Source organism: Cladophialophora carrionii (assembly GCF_000365165.1).
Source record: "Cladophialophora carrionii CBS 160.54 unplaced genomic scaffold supercont1.12, whole genome shotgun sequence".
NCBI classification, from domain to species: Eukaryota; Fungi; Ascomycota; class Eurotiomycetes; order Chaetothyriales; family Herpotrichiellaceae; genus Cladophialophora; species Cladophialophora carrionii.
This window is the reverse complement of record NW_008481819.1, coordinates 265,666-288,399: the sequence shown is the minus strand read 5'-3', so window position 1 is coordinate 288,399 and position 22,734 is coordinate 265,666. Positions and strand designations below refer to the sequence as shown.

The 22,734-nt window shown below is 53.8% G+C and overlaps 9 protein-coding genes across 9 annotated transcripts; 4 read left to right on the top strand and 5 right to left on the bottom strand.

The window, feature by feature from the left end:
• Positions 1-388: 388 nt before the first annotated feature.
• Positions 389-2,224, bottom strand: G647_10073 (uncharacterized protein; the record flags this gene model as incomplete). Its single annotated transcript, XM_008726065.1, has 1 exon — positions 389-2,224. The coding sequence occupies one exon, from the start codon at positions 2,222-2,224 to the stop codon at positions 389-391; it is 1,836 nt and encodes a 611-aa protein (XP_008724287.1).
• Positions 2,225-3,402: 1,178 nt separating this feature from the next.
• G647_10072 (uncharacterized protein) lies at positions 3,403-5,463 on the bottom strand (the record flags this gene model as incomplete). The annotated part of the gene is made up of 5 exons (XM_008726064.1): positions 3,403-3,836; positions 3,904-4,613; positions 4,670-4,709; positions 4,762-5,016; positions 5,064-5,463. 5 exons carry the CDS (start codon positions 5,461-5,463, stop codon positions 3,403-3,405), a joined length of 1,839 nt encoding a protein of 612 aa, XP_008724286.1.
• Positions 5,464-5,879: 416 nt separating this feature from the next.
• G647_10071 (uncharacterized protein) lies at positions 5,880-7,559 on the top strand (the record flags this gene model as incomplete). Its single annotated transcript, XM_008726063.1, has 2 exons — positions 5,880-6,891; positions 6,949-7,559. 2 exons carry the CDS (start codon positions 5,880-5,882, stop codon positions 7,557-7,559), a joined length of 1,623 nt encoding a protein of 540 aa, XP_008724285.1.
• Positions 7,560-7,981: 422 nt separating this feature from the next.
• On the top strand, positions 7,982-10,084 carry G647_10070 (uncharacterized protein; the record flags this gene model as incomplete). Its single annotated transcript, XM_008726062.1, has 3 exons — positions 7,982-7,994; positions 8,057-8,797; positions 8,853-10,084. 3 exons carry the CDS (start codon positions 7,982-7,984, stop codon positions 10,082-10,084), a joined length of 1,986 nt encoding a protein of 661 aa, XP_008724284.1.
• Positions 10,085-10,344: 260 nt separating this feature from the next.
• On the bottom strand, positions 10,345-11,719 carry G647_10069 (uncharacterized protein; the record flags this gene model as incomplete). Its single annotated transcript, XM_008726061.1, has 2 exons — positions 10,345-11,174; positions 11,230-11,719. The coding sequence occupies 2 exons, from the start codon at positions 11,717-11,719 to the stop codon at positions 10,345-10,347; spliced, it is 1,320 nt and encodes a 439-aa protein (XP_008724283.1).
• An 857-nt stretch (positions 11,720-12,576) lies between these two features.
• Positions 12,577-15,042, bottom strand: G647_10068 (uncharacterized protein; the record flags this gene model as incomplete). Its single annotated transcript, XM_008726060.1, has 1 exon — positions 12,577-15,042. The coding sequence occupies one exon, from the start codon at positions 15,040-15,042 to the stop codon at positions 12,577-12,579; it is 2,466 nt and encodes an 821-aa protein (XP_008724282.1).
• Positions 15,043-15,723: 681 nt separating this feature from the next.
• On the top strand, positions 15,724-16,194 carry G647_10067 (uncharacterized protein; the record flags this gene model as incomplete). The annotated part of the gene is made up of 1 exon (XM_008726059.1): positions 15,724-16,194. The coding sequence occupies one exon, from the start codon at positions 15,724-15,726 to the stop codon at positions 16,192-16,194; it is 471 nt and encodes a 156-aa protein (XP_008724281.1).
• A 358-nt stretch (positions 16,195-16,552) lies between these two features.
• On the top strand, positions 16,553-20,927 carry G647_10066 (uncharacterized protein; the record flags this gene model as incomplete). Its single annotated transcript, XM_008726058.1, has 4 exons — positions 16,553-17,013; positions 17,059-17,422; positions 17,466-17,771; positions 17,820-20,927. 4 exons carry the CDS (start codon positions 16,553-16,555, stop codon positions 20,925-20,927), a joined length of 4,239 nt encoding a protein of 1,412 aa, XP_008724280.1.
• A 287-nt stretch (positions 20,928-21,214) lies between these two features.
• G647_10065 (uncharacterized protein) lies at positions 21,215-22,125 on the bottom strand (the record flags this gene model as incomplete). The annotated part of the gene is made up of 2 exons (XM_008726057.1): positions 21,215-21,538; positions 21,625-22,125. 2 exons carry the CDS (start codon positions 22,123-22,125, stop codon positions 21,215-21,217), a joined length of 825 nt encoding a protein of 274 aa, XP_008724279.1.
• Positions 22,126-22,734: the final 609 nt, after the last annotated feature.

The window sequence follows — 22,734 nt, the reverse complement described above, 5'->3', positions numbered from 1 at the left end:
GAAGCAAGAGGAAATTTCTGAAGCATTACGGAAATGCGAAAGGTCTGAGTCTGCGAACGAGCGACATTTGAAACGGTGAGATGGACCCGGGTATGTGTGGAGCAGAGGAATGATCGCCTGTCTCAACAATGGCACAAGAGCTGGTGATAGGAAGTGGCTTCTTACTTTCACATGTCCGTCTGCAAGTCGTCGTTACACAGACACGAAACCCGGACTGGTTGGGCGCGGAGCTGGACATTGGCGCGCGAGTGGCACATGATCTGCAGTAACTGCATACAGTACGGAGTACGGAGTACCAAGTCCCCCGAATCCCAGCTTCACTTTGATTTCACTTTGATTTCACTTTGATTTTACATTGCTTTCACTTTTCATTTTCTCGCCATGACACTTACAGCTTTGACTTGGAAGCAGCCGCTGTCCGAGAAATCGTTATCTCGTCCCAGTCAAGTGGCTTCCGCGTGGTTTGAAACGCCTTCAACCCGATGGCAGCTTCGCCATCTGACCGCATCATCCTGTCAAACAGCTGCTTGACGCCTTTCTCCTGCTCATCACTTCCAGCGTGTGCCCACCCCAACCTGATGAGTTGCTTGCACATGCTTGACGCCTCTGGCCCTGCTATCTTTAGCTGAGAGAGATATTGATCTAACTCTGCGGACAGCTGTGCAGGGTCATCCACCACCTTCGCAACCAACCCGAGTGACCGGAGCTCGGTCATTGTTATCGGGCGAGCAGAGAGCATCGCCTCTCGTGTGAATGCCAGACCCCATTCTCTGATGATGTATTTCGATATTGTCGCGGGGCACAGTCCGAGCTTTGCCTCACTCAACGTGACCGTCGCCGACTTGACCGCGAATCTGATATCGCAAGCAAATGCAAGCCCAACTCCGCCACCAAATGCTGGCCCGTTGATCGCAGCCACCGTCACTTGAGGCGCGTTGTCGATTACTTCGAAGAGCTTTGTCAGCCGCTCGTATTGCGCGTCACTGACTTCCTTCGTCTGAGCAACTGGTGAGGTCCCCTTGCCTAAGTCCATGCCAGCGCAGAAAAATTTCCCTTCCGCCGATATGACAATGCGTGAAAGTGAGCGGTCGTCTCGCGCTCGATAGAACAGCTGGGTGAGTTCCTGTATCATAGGGACTGTGAGGGCGTTGCCTTTCTTTGGTTGATTGAGGAGCACCTTGAGGTTGACGCCAGACCGATAAGTCTTCACACTTTCTGTCTCGCTGACCAATGTCCACGAGAGTCCGGAGCTGGCGGGGTCGTGGAGTCGTGCTGTATCCTTCGCGGTCGATTGAAGCAGAGCCTGCTTCGCGGCCAAAGCAACACCGGCACGACTCTCGTTCGGTTTCTTCAGCTGGGCTGAAATCCAGTTCCCAACCTCCACCAATTCGGAAAGATTCACCCCGGTCTTCAATCCAGCTTGCTCGAACAAGTACACCAGATCTTCCGTCGCAGCATTTCCCTTCGCGCCAGGTGCAAAAGGGCAGCCTCCCAGCCCAGCGACACTACTGTCAAATACGCGCAGACCGCATTGATAGGCTTGCCACACGTTCCCCACGGCCTGGCCATACGTATCGTGAAAATGACCTGCAAGCTGTGACGAAGATATGCCGTGCTCGAGCAGATGATCAAGGAGACTCTTCACATCAGCAGCCGTGCCAACACCCAACGTATCCCCCAAACTGACCTCATAACAGCCCATATCCAACAGTTCCCGCACGACCTTGAGGACGTTTGTCTGGGGCGTCGGCCCGTCAAAGGGATCCGCGAATATACAACTCACGTACCCTCGAACGGCCACGCCAGCAGCAGTCGCCCTCTCCGTGACGTGTCGTGCCCTCGCCAATCCTTCATCAACCGTCGCGTTGATGTTGGCTCTGCTGAATCCCTCCGTAGCACTGACAAATACAGCGACCTCTCGTACGCCGTTTTCCAGCGCGGCCTCCAAGCCCTTCAGATTGGGAACCAACACCGGCACGCGAAGCGAGTCGTCCTGTACCATTCCCTTGATCACGCCATCAGCAAGCACAGCCCGACAGTCCGCCAATTGAGGGATCGCCCTCGGGGACACCACGGACGTGATCTCAATCGTCTTGAGACCCGTCTGTCTCAACTGGGAAATCAGCTCCAGCTTCTTCGCCGTCGGAATCACCGTCTTGATATTCTGCAGCCCATCACGGGGTCCGACCTCGACGATACGTACCGCACCCGGCGCTTTAGACATGGTTGAGTTCGTCCTCGCAGTGACACAAGCTCTGAGGCGCCCTGCACGAGCGAATACGCGATGTTTATGACACGTATTAGAAGCGCCTCGTATCGTGGACGACGACAACGATGAGAATGAGAACGACGGCACACATGCCCTCCAGAGAGCAGAGGAGAGGACACGGAAAGAGATCCGCACCTCCTCCATGAATATCGTCCTTCCGGGGGCAACGTATGGGTGTGGCTACTGTTTCAACTCAGCCGTAAATTTCCACGTCCGAGCATTTCAGCTTTCCTCCCGTACTAGAAACCTCCGGTGATGCTGATCACCTATGCGCCCGTAACTCGTACGCGTGTCCGTCTTCGCCCGGACGGTGATGTTTCTGCGTCGGCTTCCTAACCTCGGACCGCTCTGTACTCTATCACACACGCGTACTGCGAACTCGACTCGGCGCTTGTCGCACATAGTACGAAGTGACGTACTGTGTAGAGCCGGCCCCGAAAGACACTGGACGCAATGGGCACGGCCGGGCCGGCCGTGGTCGTGGTCACGGTCATGGTTATGGATACCTAGGTAGGGGACTCGGCACGGACGCTAAAAATAAACCCCACCTTTTCCCCCGCCCGGGGGGACTCCCGTGGTGCCGTGGCCGAGGAATGGGCGGATAGGAGGACGGGAAACGAAAACGTCTCCACTTCAGCCTCGTCTCTCAGGGGGCGAGGGTTCGGTTCGGTCGCCGACGCGAGTGGCAGACTGACGGACAGCTTGGTGACGTTGGTCGGTGTTGAGCTCAGCTTGGGAGAATTTGCTGGGCAAGTGCTTTGTGCTCTGTACTCGTGCTCGTGCTCGCTAGGGAGTACATAGGTACCTATCTAGCAGAAGTATACTCTCTACTTGCCTCAGTACCGATGGAGTGATGCGTTTCGATGTGCGAGCGTTTAGTCTCGCTCATCATCTGGATCTTGACGACTTACTGTAGTTAGAGAGTACTCGTTTAAAGGCAAATATATTCCATGCACGAGAAGCACGAAAGTTTAGATTCCTAGGATACATGATGTACCAAGCATCTCCAGGGCGATTGCAAAGTAGGTCGAAAATGAATGCGTCCAGCCAAATCAGCCAGTGCAATTGTGGTTACAGAGCAGTCTCTACCCTTGCTTGATCCCAAGGCACAAAACTCCAGCTCCTCACAAGATCTATAATCGCGCTTTGACTCTCGCTTCCTCCTGTTCCCCTCTTCCCTGCTTGACAAGCCTCTCCCCTACATCCCTGAGCACATGCTTCATGATCTTGCCACTGCCTGTCTTCGGGAAATCATTGCCCACGCCTTCATCGCCAATCCAGAATACGTATCTGGGCGCCTTGTGGCTTCCTAGACTTTGGCGCACAAAGTGGTTGATCTCGCCCCAGGAGGGGCGATTCAGCCTCTTGTCGGTCCTTGGGTCATGAGGCAGATTCAGAGACGGATTGATGTTGGGCGTGAGACACCCTGCTTGGGGCTGGCCGCGCAGGAACGCACCCACGACTTCCCCGTATTTCGGATCGCGGATCGCGACGACGGATGCTTCGGCGATGGAAGGGTGCGTGGACAGGAGACTTTCGATCTCATGAGGGAAGATGTTTTCGCCGCCTGAGGAAACGTCAAAGATAAGGTCTCCATACGGTGTACAATGGTGGACTACTCTGCCGTGGCTCACCTCGAATGATAACATCCTTGATCCTCCCCGTTACCGAACAGTAGCCTTCGCTGTCTATGACGCACTCGTCACCGGTGTACATCCACAGTACACCTTCGTCATCCCGCTTCATGACTTCCGCTGTCTTTGCGAGATTGTTGAAATACCCCTTCTGCAGGGCATATCCGCTTGTACACAGTTCCCCTCTCACGCCTCGTGGGACGATGTTTCCGTCTCGATCGACGACTTTGGCTGCCGTGTGAGGGAGTACCCGTCCTACCGTCTTCGTCTTCCTTTCTTCGTCGTCGCGTAATGAAGTGATAAATGTGACAGGACTGGTCTCTGTCATTCCATACGCGATTAACATGCCTCGAATCCCGAACTCTTGTTCCAACTGCTTCATCAGGATCGGACTCACGGAGGACCCCGCCGCCAGCCCCGTCCTGACGCCGCTAATTCGTAACCTTTTGGTCTTGTTCGCTTCGATTTCGGCAATGAACATTGTCGGTACGCCGAGGAGAGCAGTACACTTTTGCGAGAGGAGGGAGTCGAGCACTTGAGAGGCATCGAACTGATCGCAAGGGAAGACAATTGTGCTGCCGTGGGTGAAGGAGGCGAGGAAGCCCAGTACTAGGCCAAAGCAATGGAAGAGAGGGGGCGGACAGCAAATTATGTCGGAGGCGGTCAGGGCCATTGCGTCGCCGATAAAGCGGCCATTGTTGACAAGATTTCTGATTCACTCGTTAGTGTTGGCGACTCAGTCGGAAGAAATGTGACCAGATATTACCTGTGCGTCAGCATTGCTGCTTTTGGAACGCCAGTTGTTCCTGTCTCTGTCAATGCTTCATTACGCCCGCCTTAGGGAAGCACTAGACTAACCAGAAGTGAACTGCAGGTTCAGGACGTCGCTGTTCCGGACATGGCTCTCTGCATGTTTCAGGGCTGCCGTGGTGGTGGATTGGGCCTGGTTGAGAAAGGACGAGTAATCGCAAATCTTCGACGTGTCAGAGCTTGTGCTACTGCCGCTTGCGACTAAGACACAGAGAAGGGAGTCCAGTTGCGTAGTCACAGATTCGATGTGGCTCGACAGATCTTTCAATTTGATCTTTGGGGCGATGAAGAGCAGTTTACACGCTGTGCCTCATGTTAGCGCGCCCGATCAGAACTGATGCGCGACTTACAAACTACTTTCAACGCAGAGACCAGCTCTTTCGCTGTATAAGTATTGTTCAACACCACAAACGGGCAGCCGATGCGTGCTGCAGCCAGGAATGTCTCAATGTACTGATAACAGTTTCCTGCCATGATCGCGATGTGGTCTCCGTGCTTTAATCCTCTGGCCAACATTGATCTCGCAACTGCTTCGCTCCTGTTCGACAGGTCCTGGTATGAGAGTCTGTGGTTGCGCTGCCATGAGAATGTCGCGGCCGTGTGGGCTCCATATTTGGCAGCCTGTCGTTGTATAAGTTCTCCCAATGTCTCTTCCCACAGCTCCGGCACTTTTGGCCCCGACACGATCGACATTGCTGGAGACGTTATTGCCATTTTAGCTTGCTGGAGGGCAACGGCGGTGCTGCCCATGATGTAGGTCGTGCCTTTCTCAGTCTTTCGTGGTCAGACTTAGAGGTGGTGGTGGTGGTGGTGGTGACACGCCGGAAGTCTTGGTGGTAAACTGTGATCAAATAGCTATCCAGGATCGGCCACAACCGTATTTGTCGGCCATCCAGGATACTATCCCGTGTTCCCATTCTGGAATTTGGCACCTCAGACATGGTACCTCTCCTCTGTACAACCAAATTCGATGGCGGGCCGTCCTCACGTGGATGGGCCGGGGGCTCGGAAACAGGGGACGGCCATTTCCGGGGCGGCCTCGGCAAAGACTCGCCCGCGGATGGTCGTGACAGGAGGTTAAGGACGAAATATCATCTGAACTTGCCTTTGCGCTGATTTGTGAGATGGTATTGTACACCTAGTCTGAAATATTCTGCTTCGCACATATGTCGCAAGGTGCTGGCTTCCCGGTGGTGGAAACTTTGGTCGACTTGACCCAAGAAACGTACAGATCGAATCGAGAAGCATGGAAACCTGTACTGCAAGAGTATGCCGACAACCTGAAGAGAACGACGTCTGAAGGCAGTCCGCAATCGCTCAACAGGCACGAAGCTCGGGGACAACTGTTAGCGCGGGACCGGATATCATTGTTGCTGGACGCGGATTCGTCGTTTCTGGAATTGGGCACATTTGCAGGCTTTGGTCTGGAAGATTCAAGCCCCTGCGCGAGTCTCTTAGCAGGCATTGGAAGCATAAGTGGCCGGACATGCCTCGTAATTGCCCATATCGCAACCCAGAGTGGAGGAGCCTGGAACGAGTTCACGCTCAAGAAACAAAACAGAGTGACCGAGATCGCGAATGAGAATGACTTGCCTCTTGTTGCCCTGGTGCAATCAGCAGGCGTCTTTCTGCCGCAGCAGTTTCGTGTCTTTCACCAAGCCGGTCAGATATTCCGCGACCTGGCTGTTCGGACCCAAAACGATCAAGCTTCGTGTGCAATCGTGTTTGGATCATCCACTGCTGGCGGCGCGTATCACCCAGGATTGTCCGACTACACCATCTTCGTTGAGAACCAAGCGCAGGTGTTTTTGGGAGGTCCTCCACTGGTCAAGATGGCGACGGGCGAGGTAATCGATGCTGAAGAGCTGGGTGGCGCGAGAGTCCACGGAACTGTCACTGGTCTAGCCGACCAGATCGCTTTTGACGAGTTTGATGCTATTCGCAAGGCTCGTGAATGGGTCAGCAGTTTGAAACCACAAGAGCGACCACTGTCGTCTATTCGCCTTCCATTGGCACCACGGTATCCCATCTCGGACATCTTCTCGATAGTGAATCCAGATATTCGAAAGCCGTTCAACATGAAAGAGGTGGTGCTACGCTTGGTGGATGACTCAAGACTAGCCATCTTCAAACCGGAGTATGGCCCTAATCTGTTGACCGGCTGGGCGCATATTATGGGTTAGACTTCCTGTCTTGTTATTGTTGTTGTAATCTAGGCTGACCGACATGACCTAGGAATACCACTTGCCATCATCGCCAATCAAACACCAATTATTAATCCAGATGAAGCATCGAAAGGAGCACAGTTTATCCGCATGTGCAACCAACAAGACATTCCCATCGTCTTCCTGCACAATGTCACTGGCTTTATGGTTGGATCCAAGGCAGAACATGCCGCCATCATCAAGAAAGGAGCTCAATTTGTGTCTGCTGTCAGTTGCTCCAAGGTACCTCATATCTCCGTGATTCTCGGCGCGTCATACGGAGCTGGGAATTATGCCATGTGTGGAAGGTCTTACCGGCCACGATTTCTCTTTACATGGCCCACCGGGCGATGCAGCGTCATGGGCGCAGAGCAATTGTCTGGGGTGATGGCCCAGGTCGAGGCAAATAGTGCCAAAAACAAAGGCGTGGTGCTTAAGCCTGACGAGGTCGAGGCCAGGATACAGCGTTTGCGGAAGGAAGTCGACAGAGACAGTAGCTGCTATCGGACGTCTGGGACTGTGCTGGACGATGGAATTATCGATCCTCTCGACACCCGCGACGTCCTTGGGATATGCTTGGAGATTGTGCAAAGGCCGCAGATACAGGGCAGCGCTGGCCATCGCGCATTGGCGAGGATATAGAATTGAATCCGAATTCAGTTTGAGATCACGAACAAATGAATCGCGAGTGAGGCTGCAATGAGGAAATGAAAAAATGGCAGTGACTGACAAGAGCATCGGGGCTTCCCCGCAATCGATCCTGCGCCAGGTTCGCCTATGGACGCAGCTGCTGCATGTTGGCTCAGAGCCCGCCTAAGAGTTGATGCCCTAATTACAGGTAAATAATAGCCTGGAGAGTCCTCGGGTTAACTCCCCTAAAAGTTTCAGTCTAGGCGGCTTTGCACCGCGGCTGTTCTGCCTTGGCTTGAGCAGCTGCATTGGTCAGACAGCCGTGCTTTGGGCTGCAGTTCCTCACCTTTCAGTTACCACTCATTACCACTTTGACTTCCTCGGCCTGAAATGTTTCCACCGGGCCCATATCGAGGTTGTGCGCTTGAACGGCCATGGACGATAGACGTGAGGCGAAAAGAGCACGACAAGCATGTCTGAATTGTAGAAGGTGAACTGCCCTCCCCCAGTGCCTGCAATCGGTGCGAGCCATGCGATTGCTGATCATGAGCTGAAAGTCATTGCTCTTCTTAGGAAAAAGACCAGATGCTCGGGCGAGAAGCCCGTGTGCGCCTTCTGCCGCCGTCTCAATCAACGCTGTACCTGGGACGGCGAGGAAGGAGAATCGCCTGAATTGCTCGATGACACCCGTGGACCACCTGCATCAGCATCAGCGGCAGCTGCTGCTTCACAGAATGCGGCCCTTGCGGCGAGGGTCGCTCTCCTCGAGTCCCGATTGAGTTTCTTGGACGCAGATAATGCCTTCAATCTGATCTCCTCCTTGTCTGGCACCCGCAATCCAACACCGCCGACCACGAGCCAGCGCTTCAGCCAACAGCCTGCTCTCGACGATACAGTCAATACGCCGAACGATGACTTCTCCTCTATCCCGGACCACCAAATGTTTCGGGGGTTGATAGACGTATACTTTGAACGATGCCATAATCAGCCTTACGCCTATTTCCATGAAGACATGTTCCGCCAGGACTATGAGGCAGGTCTGCTGCCCGAGTATTTACTGTATGCATTCGGCGCCACAGCCTGTCGTTTCTCCGATCATCCCTTCTATCGAGAGCGACGTTCGGAAGCGATTGAAGCATATGCGCAGGCATCATTTGGCCAGATATTCGAACATTACTTCTCGGACGCAGAAATCCTGGAGGTGTACATGGTGATAGCCCTCGCCATGCTGGCCGTGGTTGAATTTTCAGGTAAGATTCAGGCAAAACATTCAAAAGGTCGTCGTACTAACCCAGTGTTGCACAGCCGGGCGTCCCAAGATTGGCTGGGTGAAGCTAGCTTTGTCGTGCCGCTTTGCTCAAGCACTGCGGCTGAACGAAGAACCTGACCCTCAGCTTCCACTTCACGAACAGGAAGGCCGGCGCCGAATATTCTGGTCGGTCTATCTCCTAGATATACTCATGTCGGTCGGTCCCAATCGACCTCCAAGCCTCCTTGACGAGGACTGCACAGTCCACCTGCCGTGCCATGAAGACCTGTTCAGGGAGGGGCTGCCCGGTGGTCTGGTGCCGACCTTGACAGAGGTGACTGAATATCCGTCCGTTGACCGCCAAAACCTCGACTCTTTTGCAATGACGATAGTCATGGCATCCGCTCTAGGTCGCTTCATACGATTCAGCCTAAAGCGTACTTTGAACAAGTCACAAGTAGTGTGGAACCCACGGTCGAAGTATTATGAGGTCCATAGCATCCTGCTATTCTACGAAAGCCAATCTCGGTACACTTTTACTCCAGTCGCTGAAGCAATCCGACAACGAACGACGTTCAATGGATTGGTAGCGCCCTCACAGATCAGCCACATCGTTTTCGCTCACGCTCTCTACCATCTCAATCAGACTCTCCTGAATCATCCGTTCATTCTGTACCGATTCTTCCACTCGTATACAGCACCGATTCCTTTGAGCTTTGCAGAGGAGGCACTTCAGCGATGCCGCAAGCATGCAACAAGTCTGCTTGAGCTGCTCACCGATCTGGAGCAATACGGACCCTTCAGTCACCCCAGCTTCTACGGCTATTGCGCAATGGCTGCCGGATTGATCCATCGTCTCTATGAGAAAAGCGAGGACCCTCATATTGCGGAGACGTCGCGCCGACATGTTCGTAAGGCTCTGAACTTCCTGCAGCGGGAGCCGGTGCGGTGGAGCCACGTTGGACACATGGGGACCCTTCTTCGGACTTTCGAGTTGGATCCAAACCTCGCGACGGTACTCACAGACGCCGTGAGCCTTGCACAGAAGGTCGACGTACCACATGGAGCAATCTTATGGCAACTTCTCGACTACGCGTGGTTACCTCAATCCAAATCATCCTCTGAGATCAGAAGCTCTCTGGCTGATTTGCTCCCTGGAACGGCCTCTCGGCAATCGAGTTCGCCTGCCGGGCCGTCCTCAGAAGCCACCAACGCTCAGACAATTCAATTTGAGGCAAACAGTGGCATACCCCCGACTTATGCTCGGATGTTGGGCGAGGATATGTAAGCATTCCTTGTGGCTTGTCTTCGGGTTCTGACGTTCCGTCTATATGTCCCTCCTACGAAGTTTTCTGCATACTAATGTTGAGCCAGGGGCGGCCTACTATCGGAAGCCGTGGGTGAGGCTGGATTTCCAGGCTTCGGACATACCACCTTTCCACCTCCAACATCGTCTATTTTTTGACTCTCCAGGTAGTAGGTAGGCTTGTGTGAGCTAGATCCGCATCATGTCTGGCGACCTTGGTTGGTATATTCTGGGATATAGAATCACAGCTTGCTCTCTGGCCGAGATAATCTGTGCAACTCTTTTGTCTCGAGCTTGACCGCAAGCTCGCTCAATATCTCGTCGCTGCCGCCCCCGACCACCATTACCCGAACATCACGACTGATCTGCTCAATCCTGGCGCCTTTACCACTTCTTGAATAACCAGCCCCGCCCATTATTTGCTGGGCGTCCCGATTGACCCGCTCCAGAACCCGACCGGCACTCGTCTTCAAGGTCGCAATCATGCCGCCAACATTGACGTTCGTCTGCCGAGCACCCTTCCGAGTCTTTGGAATGCGCTCATGCTCGATCAAATACACTATTGACTCCATATACGCATGCGCTGGTTCAATGTCTCGGGCAAAATTTGCAAACTTGGCAAGAATAACTTGGTTGGCAATCAGTGGCTTCCCAAAGGTTTCTCTTCTGAGCGCATGGTGATACGCATCTTCAACGCAAACTCTTGCCATCCGAAGCGATGTACAAGCCAGCCACAGCCGCTCGTGGTTGAAGTTCGACATGATGATATCGAAACCTCGATTCTCTTCACCCAGAAGATTCGAAACAGGGACCTGGACGTCATCGAATTCGATGTATGTGGACCCGCTGGCATTGACTCCGGAGTTCTCGAGCTTCGTGCATTTCACGCCGGGGACTTTCAGTGGTATGATCAACGCCGAGACACCTCCTCGGCCTGGTCCACCAGTCCGCACGGCAGCTGTGCAATAGTCGGCAAATATGGCGTTTGTAATCCACTTCTTTGCGCCATTGACAACGTACATGTCGCCGCGACGTTCAGCCACGGTGGTGATTCCAGCTACATCAGAGCCGGCTGTAGGAAATCAGTACCCTCGCTCACGGGTATTATGGCACAAGAGGAGACATACCATCAGGCTCGGTCACACCCAGGCAGAAGCGGGATTTTCCCGACAGCACATCAGGCAAGAACCTCGACTTCTGCTCATCGGTCCCGAAGTTGATCAGTGGTGGTGCACCGATGGAGTTTCCACAGCTCAATGCCCATATAACTCCCAGATACCCACATCTGGCGATTTCATCGATCACGATCAAGTCGTGGAACCCGTCCCAGTCCTCTGGCAAAATGTCCCCAGGCAACCTCTGTCTCGTCTCTTGGATCTGTTTGATGGCAAGAGGATATATCGCCACGGCCGTGTATCCCAACCGGGCGTGGTTGAGGATAACATCTCGCGGTACCGAGCCTTGTCGTTCCCAATCCTCGCAGAAAGGCGTTATGCATGTGGAAACGTACTCGCGGGCTTCGCGCTGGAGGCGACGATGACTGTCGTTGTAGTGGGGGCTGATGTCGCGGGACAGCCATGCAGGGTCTGCATATGGTGCCGTCGAAATGGCCGCCATGGTGAATGTCCAAAACTAACGATCCCTCCTCCCTACGGGGTTTAGATATTACAGAATCGCCCGGAACGCGGAAACTGGCTCTTCCAAAAACAATAAAATACTTCAATCTCTCCTACTTGGGAATATCGATCAGATTGCCGCGCCCCATTCTTTGAGACTGCCGCCTGCCGCAGCCGCGGCCAGGACGTCACGACAATGCCGAGGCGCTGTGGGTAGCCTTTTCATGAGACACTCATGGGTACGGCATGGGTGTGAGGTGTATGTAGTGGCGTTGTAGCCGTAATGCGCCGTTGCCGTGGCCGGGACCGGGCCCGCCGGGCATGAACCCCCTGCTAATTGATAAACTTTGCAGTATCAGGATCGGAAAGCCAAGAACGGGAGCCGAAGTGGTAATGTAGCGACAATCCGAGACGGACCCCAGCCGCACCTGGTGTACAACTGGCACTGTGTGGTGACGGCGGTGTACTGCAACGAACGCAGTATTCTGACATCGTCGTTCAAGCAATTACCCCCTGGCTTCACCTCAAATTACACTCTCAGCTGGGCTCTTAACCACTTTTGGTCTGCAGGTCTGGGATTTACGTGGTGCTCAAGAAGTGTCAACGAAGCGTCATTCAGTCAGTGGTCAGCCTGACAGTCTGTTGAACATGTGCAGCGGGAAACAACACCCATCGACACATCCAAGCTGTTAGGCTCTCCATTTCTGTAGACTTGTCCTGCGCATGTAGTACCGATTCGTCTACTGTACCCTGTGTTGTCGTCTCTGTCCTTTTTTTCTCACTTCTCCCAAGTCTACATTGCGTGTTCCGGGGGTCCCGAGCACTACTACGTCTGGAGTTCTTCGCTCAGTCACTCACTCACTCGACCCAACAAAGCACCTTCCCATCATCGACCGCGTCCCCAACCTTGAACCCCGTGCCAAACTTCCCATCCACGCTGACACTGATGTTCGTCTCCATCTTCATACTCTCAATCACCATGACGACCTCCCCTCTTCGAACATTCTCGCCATTCTGCTTCAGCACGCCCAGGACTTTGCACGGCATGGGAGCCTTCACGACCTTTGACACGGTCCCCTCTGCTGAGGCTGTGGAGAGCGCCGGACGCAGACTCTCCATGTAGCTGAGGAGACTGTGTGATCGGTACTCGATCCAGGTCCCCAGCGCGGGGAAGTGGCATAGGAATGTCCGGTACGAGGCTGTCGAATTTGAATTGGCAGAGGTGGTCGGCGAGTAGTCCGTGGCGATATGTGCGGTCACGGTGGAGCTGTTGATCGAGACGGCGATCGAGGCGGTTGACCAGGAGGTGGTTTTGGATCCGGGTGGGTCTCCGCACGCAGAGGTTCGTAGTGGTCTGTATTTCCTGAGTTGGACGGTGTATTGGGGCGCGCTCGCGAGGGAGCCGTCTCGCAGTTTGTGGCTTATGGCGTGGTATTGGCGGGATAGGGCAAGGCCAGGTGCAACGACAATCTTAGGTGCTAAATTGGACCTATCGTCGTCGTGTGCCACGGGTGTCGGGGTTGGTATCGGCGATAGTGTGACGTTGAAACTTTGCGAAGGCCCGCCTTCGTGATGCTGCGTGCACGTCTTCCACACCGATAACATTGGTGTTGTAGTCGTGGGAGAAGACACGGACCCAGGCACAGTAATGGTGGTCGACACGTTGACCGGATCGAAGTATTGGTTCCGGAAGTCGGATCTCACGTGCTTGAAAGGCCTGGGGGCGTCGTGCTGCCCTGGCATGTCTCTCAAAAGTAGTCCCGGGATAAGAGACAGCATTGAGATCATGTCCCCAGCGCCGGTACGGGCGTTCTTCACGTGGGGATTCCGCAGCAAGCTGTCCAGGTGCGTGGGGATCAGGGAGGTAGTGTACGCTGGGTCTTGGAAACTGGAGTGCAACAGGCAAGTCTGGAGGAACAGCTGATTCGTCTTGACGCCAGCACAAACGGTGTTGGCTAGGACTTTGACCATTTTCGAGATGGCCATCTTGCGCGTAGGAGCCCAGACGACGATCTTGGCGATCATTGAGTCGAAGTAGATTGACACTGCGGACCCAGTCCTCACGGCCGTTTCGTAACGTGTGTCCCTGGCTGCTGTGGGCGAATGCTGGTCTGCCTCTCGCCATAGCCGGATCGTGCCGTTCTGAGGCATGAAGTTGTTTTCGGGGTCTTCGGCGCAGAGGCGGCACTCGATGGCATGGCCTTGTTGTGGGATTTGCTGCACAGCAGGAAGATTTGCGAGTGACCCACCAGCAGCGACGAACAACTGCAGCGACACGATGTCTAGGCCAGTGACTTCCTCCGTGATAGGATGCTCGACCTGCAGCCGGGTGTTGACTTCGAGGAAGTAGAAGCTCCCGTCGCTAGCGTCGACGACGAATTCAACCGTTCCCGCCCCTTCATAGCCTATGAGTTCGCCGATCTGGACTGCCACTTCGCACATTTTGCGCCGCTGTTCTGGCGTCAGAAAAGGCGACGGCGTTTCCTCGATGATCTTCTGGTGGCGTCTCTGGACAGAGCATTCTCGCTCCCACAGCGAAAGGACTTTACCATGGCTGTCGCCGACGATCTGCACTTCCACGTGCTTGGCTGCTTCAATATACTTCTCCAGGATACAGTCACTGGAGCCAAAGGAGCGCTTTGCCTCTGATTGGGCCCGAGCCAGCTCGTCCGCTAGCTGAGAGCGTTCACGGACAATCCGCATGCCACGTCCTCCGCCCCCAGCCGAGGCTTTAAGGATCACCGGGAAGCCGACTTTCTCGGCGGCCATTTCGAGCTCGGCGACTTCCTGGCTCGAGCCCGTAAACCCGGGGATAAGCGGCACACTTGGTGCATGATTCCTCAGATACTCCTTCGAGTTCCGCTTATCACCTAGAGTCGACATCGCCTGCGAGCTGGGCCCGATGAAAATCATCCCGGCCTTGCGGACAGCATCTGCAAAATGCTCATTCTCGCTCAAGTAGCCATAGCCTGGGTGAATAGCATCCACGTCTCTTGACCGAGCAACCTCAACGAGGAGGTTGATGTTCAGAAATGGGTTCCCGCCCGCTTGGTTGATGCTGCCCAAGTTCACGGTTTCGTCTGCCTCGTCCACATGGAGGGAAGTTGAATCTTCTTCAGCGTAGATGGCAATGGAAGTAAGATCGAGCTTGCGACATGTTGCAATTATTCGACAAGCTATCTCGCCCCTGTTTGCGATCAGGACTCTTCGGATCTGCCTCCTACCCTCTCCACTGGCTGGTAGCTGTGCGACAAATAGTGGAGGCCGCAGTGGTGTTGCAGAAGCATGTTCCGGCAGTGCTTGAGGAGAACGATGCTGTCTCATCTTCGGATTCAGGTGGTAGGAATACTACGAATTAGTTCACATTGATGGAAGAGCCTGTGAATCCATTATGGATGAGTTGCGAATGGCGAGTAGATCAAATTGTCCAATGCCGCTGCTGGCGACGTACAGCCTTGTCCAAACAATACCTCCCGATAGAAGCCCGAATGTCGCTCTACCGAGGCAGCCGTGTACAAACCTTGGCCCTGGCCACCGGGGCCACGGGCCGTGCGAGTTGACTGGTAGCCTCCCCATTGATCCTGGCATCATCGGTGAGATGGCGAGATCTGGCCTACCATGTGGGCCGGGGATCATCACAGTAGACTGCACGTGCAAAAGATGTGCTTGGCCTGGGTGAGATAGTGTTTGTGGTGAATCCTGGACAGGTTGATGGGCTCGGTGGGAAAGTGACAATGAGGTGCCGTTCGGACGATGAGCGGAGTCCGGACTAGATGCTTCGCCGTACGCTAAGTACTGCCGGGCAAAGGGCCGTCTTGAGTTTTGCCAAGCCTCCGCTGTGTTCTTGATGAGTTTTCAGGCTTGACAGAATCCGATCAGCTTCACGTTCTAGAGACACTGAAATTTACTATCTGTAACCTCGTTTGAGAAATCAATTCCATTCCCTCTGGGGCCCTTTGCTGTCAGTCAGAGAGTAAAGTCAACGCACAAAACAATTTCATCACAATGTCTCTCACCCAGCAGATCGATCCGGACAATGTCCCCAACTACGAGGACATGGAAAAGCAATTCGCAGTGAAAGCAGTCCAGCATATGACTGTGTACTGGTCCATCCTCGAGAAATTACCGGGCTCGAGGCTTCGTCTGACGCGACTTGACGACCAGATCTTCGAGCATTTTAAGCGCGAATTTCCGGACTTTGACCCGGCGCAAGAACTCGATGAGGATGCAATGAAAAGCAAGGAAGGCAAGGAGAAGTGGCGCAAGTTCAGCATGGCTTACGAAAAGGGCGACAACAAGATTGAAGACTACAACTTCGGAACCATGCTGAGGAAGAGTCCAAAAACCGAGTATGGAGAGAAGGAGACCATCTTCGCTATTCGAATGCAGTTCTATGCTATTGAAATTGCTCGGAATCGTGCCGGGCTGAATGATTGGATCTATGAGAATGCACAGAAGGAGCAGAAGAAATCATGAATTCGAAAGACGGGTTGGTCACACTGGCTATCTGAATAGGAGCGAGCAGGAAAATGTTATGGATCTCGAGGGCAACAGGATTATCGCAAAGTTCAGTCACCAACTCCGCTGTGCGCGGATGGTCCAACATCCACATTCCACGAGAACAATATCAAGGTCAAAAGTCCGACGGCCTTGGCACGCAGGTCTGGAGATCACGCAGGCCCATACAACCCAGCCTAAGTTTACACAGTATGCTCACTTTCGATTCTGCGGCTTCGGAGTCTTCAGCTATAGCGCTCAGTTGTTCGCCACGACAGTGTACAGATCAAGCACTTGCATGAGCAACCATGTATCTGCAAAGCCACCCCTCTAGGATATGACGACAGACGCTCACGATGAGGACCCAAAGAACTCTGCTCAGACGAATCAAGGCTACGGCATGTTCAATGGCTGGAGGAGCCTTTTCAGTTTTACAGAAAAGGCACACCTCCCTGTGCTGTTGGCGGCAATCTTCATGTCTACCGCCGCCGGAAGCCTACAGCCGATCATGGCTTTCTTTTTCGGAAAGTTTTTCGACAATTTCACAGACTTCGCATCCAATAAGATCGATGGCGCGACCTTCATGAACAGATCTCTTACCAGTTTCTATGCACTCTTTGCTGTTGGCGGAGCAACATTTCTGTTCAAAGGCGCTCTGTTTAGCTTGTGGCTGGTCTTCGGCGAAATGCAGTCGCGCTGTGTTCGTGAGCTTCTTTTCGCATCTCTTCTCGACCGAGACATGCACTGGTATCAGGCTCGGACAAGTGGGGTCGGGACGTTGTTGGCGAAAACTCAGAGGTAAGGCATGCCATGGATATCGACTATCGGTGCTAACGGGATTAGACAGATCAGAGACTTGCAGTTAGGAACCTCCCAACCTTTGGGTTTGACGATTGTTTGCCTTGTCCAAGCTCTCGCGGGCCTGGGTTTGGCATTGCGTACGAACTGGAAACTAGCCCTCGTCGTGTTGTCGGCAATACCTGTCATAGCCATTGGCGCAACCGTCATATCTCGCGGTCTCAAAGCGAACATTGATGGGCACAACGAAGAGCTGGCATTTACGAGCAAAATAGCGAGCAACTGCATCAAGAACATTGTCACAGTGATATGTTGCAACACCCAAGAAGAGGAAGCGAAGTCTTATACTGCTGCCATCAAGAGGGCGGCTGCATTTGCAATGAAACAAGCATTTAGCAGCGCGCTGCAGGTAGGCTTCGTCAGATTCGCTACAACAGCTATGTTTGTCCAAGGCAAGTTACTCCGTGGCAATCTCCAGCATTGGCTCATTTTTGCACACAGGCTTTTGGTACGGTGGCGCTCAGGTCCACTCAACCCAGACAACCGCTGGGGAAGTAGTTACGACATTCTGGGCTTGCTTGATCGCCACAAAGGCGTTCGAGGACATACTACCGCACGGCGTTATAATTCAGAAAAGCCAAGTGTCAGCTACCGCTTTACAAGCAATCCTGAACAAAGTCGGTCAGGGAAAGCTGCGGTCACGGAAGGTTGCCGGGCTGTCACCTCAGTTCTGCGAAGGAAACATTGAGATGCGAGAGGTACCATCGGCCCTGATCTTCAAATCAGCAATATCTTACCTGGGCTAGGTCTCGTTCGCCTACCCTTCCACACCAAGCAAACTTGCCTTGGACCACTGCACGTTCTATTTTACTGCTGGAGTAACCACATTCATTGTAGGCAAGAGCGGCTCTGGCAAAAGCACCCTCGGCAATCTGCTCATGGCTTTCTATCGACCACAAAGTGGGTCTATCATTATCGATGGTAATGCCGTCCAAGATATCGACTCGCATTGGCTCAGGAACAATATTACCCTTGTTCAGCAACACAGCGTCCTTTTCAGCGACACAATCTACCGAAACATTACCCTAGGCAGCAGGGACTATGACCGAGTTACCAGCGCTCAAGTGGACAAGTGTATCCGCATGGCAGCTTTAGACAGCACCATTGCAGCGCTTCCAGATGGCACGCAAACTAGAGTCGGTACAGGTGGTTCATCTTTATCCGGAGGACAGAAACAAAGAGTTGCGCTTGCACGGGCACGATTGAGGGATACGCCGATTCTGATCTTGGATGAGGCAACCAGTGCTCTCGACAACACCAGCAAGATGTATGTCATGCATTCGATACGAGAGTGGCGGCGCGGCAGGACGACCATCATCATTACACATGACCTGTCACAGATCCGTGACGAAGACTGTGTATATGTTCTCCAGGGAGGTCGTGTTATTCAAGAGGGTCGCCGTAAGAGTCTTGTGGATTTCCCGATTGGGGCCACTGACCACAAGATTGACATGACGGAGTTCAGAACACAGCGACTAGCTGGATCTGAAAACACATATGGACCATCTTCTGAAGCTCGTCATGCAGACAGGGCTCAAGGACCGTCATCCCGCCATGTCAGGGAGGACTCGTTCGACGTGCTCACGAAAGGAAGTCCTAAAGGCTTACTTATTGACTCACTGCAAGACGACGCGCACTCAAATCAAACTCCACATCAGTCAAGGAAGGGGGTTTCCCTGAGCAGCATAGGTGCGATAAACTTCTTGAAAAGACAATCAATGGCTCGAGCCAGAGTCATGTATGCCCTACACCACGGGCCATCTAACGAAGCACAATCAACAGCTGGCGATTCAGTGATGCGCACACTCAGATACGCCGCTGTAGCCGCACGCCAGTCGCTCTTCTTACCGAGAATGCCTCGGACACCACTATCTCGCGACAAGCCACTGCCAATTCCTCCACCGCAATACGAGATGTTGCAGGGAGACAGGAGTCTCGAGGATAACGTACTTGAATTTCCAACCGAACAAATCCAGGGACACCCGCAATCACCGTCATCGATACGGGCCGTCCTATTAACACTGTGGCCGAGTCTGGATAAGCCAGATAGAAGCAAACTACTCTTCGGATTCCTAGCCACACTTTGCCACGCTGGAGCTCCTCCCGCCTTCTCTTATGCCCTCGCGCAAGTATTCAACACATATTACATGCCAGCAGGATATCAACGAGAGGCATTGAAATGGTCAATGGTTGTGATTGGCATCGCTGTAGGAGACGGCGTTGCATGTTTCTTCATGCAATATCTCCTCGATTCAGCCAGCCAGGCCTGGGTGGACACGCTGAGAACCCAGGCTCTGGGACGAATCCTCCTGCAGCCGAAAAGTTGGTTCGATGAGGAACAAAACGGTTCTACTGTTCTTGTGTCTTGTTTGGACACGAATGCAGAAGAGGTGAAGGACTTGGTCGAACGATTCGCTGCGCAAATCCTGGTTGTAGCTGTGATGATGGTCGTGGCCGCTGTTTGGGCACTGCTCAACTGCTGGAAGATCACGCTAGTGAGTCTGGCGATGTCCCCGGTCCTCTATGTCCTTACCAAATGCTTCGAGGTCGTCTCGGCTCGCTGGGAATCTCGGACCAATTCAGCGGGTGAGGCAGTGAACCAGGTCTTCGCTGATGCCTTTTCGGACATCAAGACAGTCCGATCACTGACCCTGGAATCCTACTTCCACAGCAAATTTCGTAATGCCACCACCACGTGCTTTTCGATTGGAATACGGCGAGCCGTGTACACAGGATTTTTCTTTGGTCTCTCGGACTCTGCCATCGCCTTTTTCACGCCCATGATTTTTTGGTACGGGGCATATCTGGCCAAAGACGGAGAGTGGCCCGTCAAGTCCATCTTGACCGTCTTTGGCCTCCTCCTGTTCTGTACCGCAAACGCAAACGCGGTCATTGCCTTTATCCCGCAGACAGCCTCCGCCGTCGACACTGCGAGTTGCCTCGTCCGACTTGCGCATATGCCAGTGCAGTCGCACGAAGAAATCGGACAAGTTCAACTGGATAGGAACGATCGCGCCACACTTTCGGGACCCATCCACTTCATCAACCTGACGTTCAGATATCCGTCACGGCCCAGAGTGCCAGCCCTCTGGCGCTTGAACCTGACGATCCCCGCCGGACAGATAACCGCCATTGTCGGCGCTTCTGGCTCGGGCAAATCCACCATCACATCACTCCTGCTCGGCCTGTACCCTCTCACTGTGAGCGATCATCGTCATGGCACAACGTGGAACGATGCGTCGGACGACCCTCCCTCACTAACTCTCTCCGGACGGGACATACGGACCCTTGACCTTCGAACTCTCCGCTCCCTCATCGCCTTGGTCCCACAAACGCCCGTCATTTTCCCCACCACGGTCCGAGAGAACATCATCTACGGCTTATCTTCCAATAGACTCTCGACGTCAGCATCAGCGTTAGCGTCGTCTATCGAATCCGCCGCCCGCGCAGCCGGGATCCACGACTTCATCGTCTCCCTCCCGCAGGGCTACGCCACCGTCCTAGGCGACGGCGGTCTCGATGTCTCCGGCGGCCAAGCCCAGCGCATCGTCATCGCTCGGGCCCTCATCCGGCATCCGAAAATCCTGATCCTCGACGAGGCGACCAGCGCGCTGGATCACGAGAGCGCGGGGGTCATAAGGCAGAGCATACTAAGATTAGTCTGCGAGGGTAGGCGGAAGGGGAAGGCTCTCACGGTCATTGTGGTCACGCACGCGAGAGAGATGATGGAGTTTGCAGACCACGTCGTAGTCATGGATCAGGGCACGGTTATCGAGCAGGGCGGGTTTGACGAGTTAATGACCCTGGAAGGGAGGGGCAGATTGTGGGGGATGTTGCACGCGGGAGGTCGATAAAGACGTAGTGCATGTTTATACAGTATGAGGATACTGGTGTGGATGCATCGTGAGTTTAGAATGGATTCATCGTCTTTCAGCTTCTTGCTTCCTTCCAGGCCGCTGTATCGCTACAAGGGTACTGTACTCCGTCCACGACGAGTTCTTTCCGAAATCGAAGTACAAGTCCAAGGATAAAACACGAACACAAGTTCAGTCCAGTCCCGTCCAGTACACCACGGCACCCACGTATGCAGTAGTCAAGTATATACTTTGTAGTAGTAGTAGCCTCTAGGTATTCCCCGGGATCAAGTCAGATCAGAGTCAATTCCGGACTCGTTAGTGCACCCATTCTCCTCAATCCATCTCTTCACAGCTGTCCAATTCTTACAAGTATGCAGGGTAGCTGCTCTGGGATTGACATGGGCACCCGAGGTGGCTTCATGTCCATAACGCTGTGCTTGATCACGCGGCGCCATCCCGTCCTGCAGAGTGGTCGGTTCCAGCGTCGTGTCCGCCGCGCAGAGCACCGCCTGCCGCACGTGGTCTAGACAGTGATAGGCACGAGATATCTCGTGCGCCTGGGGATGTTGTTCGTGGGAGTAGTCGATCAGGATGTGGCGGAGGAAGGCCTGAGCAGCACGTCAGCAAAACGACGTGATAGGGGAGTGATTGCACAGCGTGGCGTGCATGGATTCGCGCGGGCACGCATACATACCAGGCATTCCAACTGTTTGACGACCGCGACGTCGTAGATCTGCGTCCTCATCTCCGGATCCCTCACCTTCACGCGCCCATCGCCTTTGGGAAACATGTTCAACCACGCGCGATCGCCCTTGGCGCCCGGCATCTGGAAGGCGTGTTGGTCGGCGAAGACAGCCTGGATTATTTCCGTGGGAGGGGGCGGAGTCGATTGTTGGTTTGCACGCGTACCAGGCCCCTTGTCCGCCGTCCGATATAGCGACGAGAGCGCCGGGAACCGAAGTCCGAGACTCACATGGTAGTGGGGGACTAGTGCAAGGAAGAGCAATGCTGCGGCTGCGAGTGTCCCGAACAGGAACACGAGAGTTATGGCCCGGCGGAGGTGTGAGTGGGACTGTTTCCTCACGGGAATCGGGTCACCCGTATACGCGCCTCGGGGGGATTTGGGTGTCCTGGGAACGATGGGGTCTTTCTCGCCGAGGTAGGCAGGGGGGCGGAAGCGAAGCGATGAGGACATTTCCAGTGACTCGACCCGACCGACCGGCAGGACGTGCGTCTGCGAGAGGATATGGGGTCTCGAATACCGACAGAGTGTGATCGTGATATGCAGATAGGTGGGTTGGTGGTTGTCGGCTCTGCAGATGGACAAAACGCATACAGCTGAATACGGACAGTGCCCGAGGTATAAAGCGCAAGGTATCCCATTTGTTCCATTTGCCAGAATGCCGTTCTAGGGCGTGTCTCTGCTCCCGTAGAGGTAGGCTCGTAGGTGAGTTGTTGAACACCGTGGACGGCGAAGAAAGGATGGCACAAAGACGCGCCAAAGGGATAGGACGACAAAGAAGATCGAGTCGACGTTTCGTGTTGTGTGAGTAATACCTACAGACCTACCTTTTTGCGGTCTGATCGGCGCGGAGAGCACAGCAAGAGGGATGAGCCCATTTTTAATATATCTTTACGGCCGTCGTGGGTGTTAAGGACATTTATGTGTGCATGTTGAGGAGTTGCCGTATCCAGGGTCTGTTCTCCGCGTAAGGGAGTTAGTGTACCACCTGTAACAGAGACACGAACATCAGAATGGAATCAGACACGGTGACTCGAGTTCCCCGTAGTCATCGATGATATA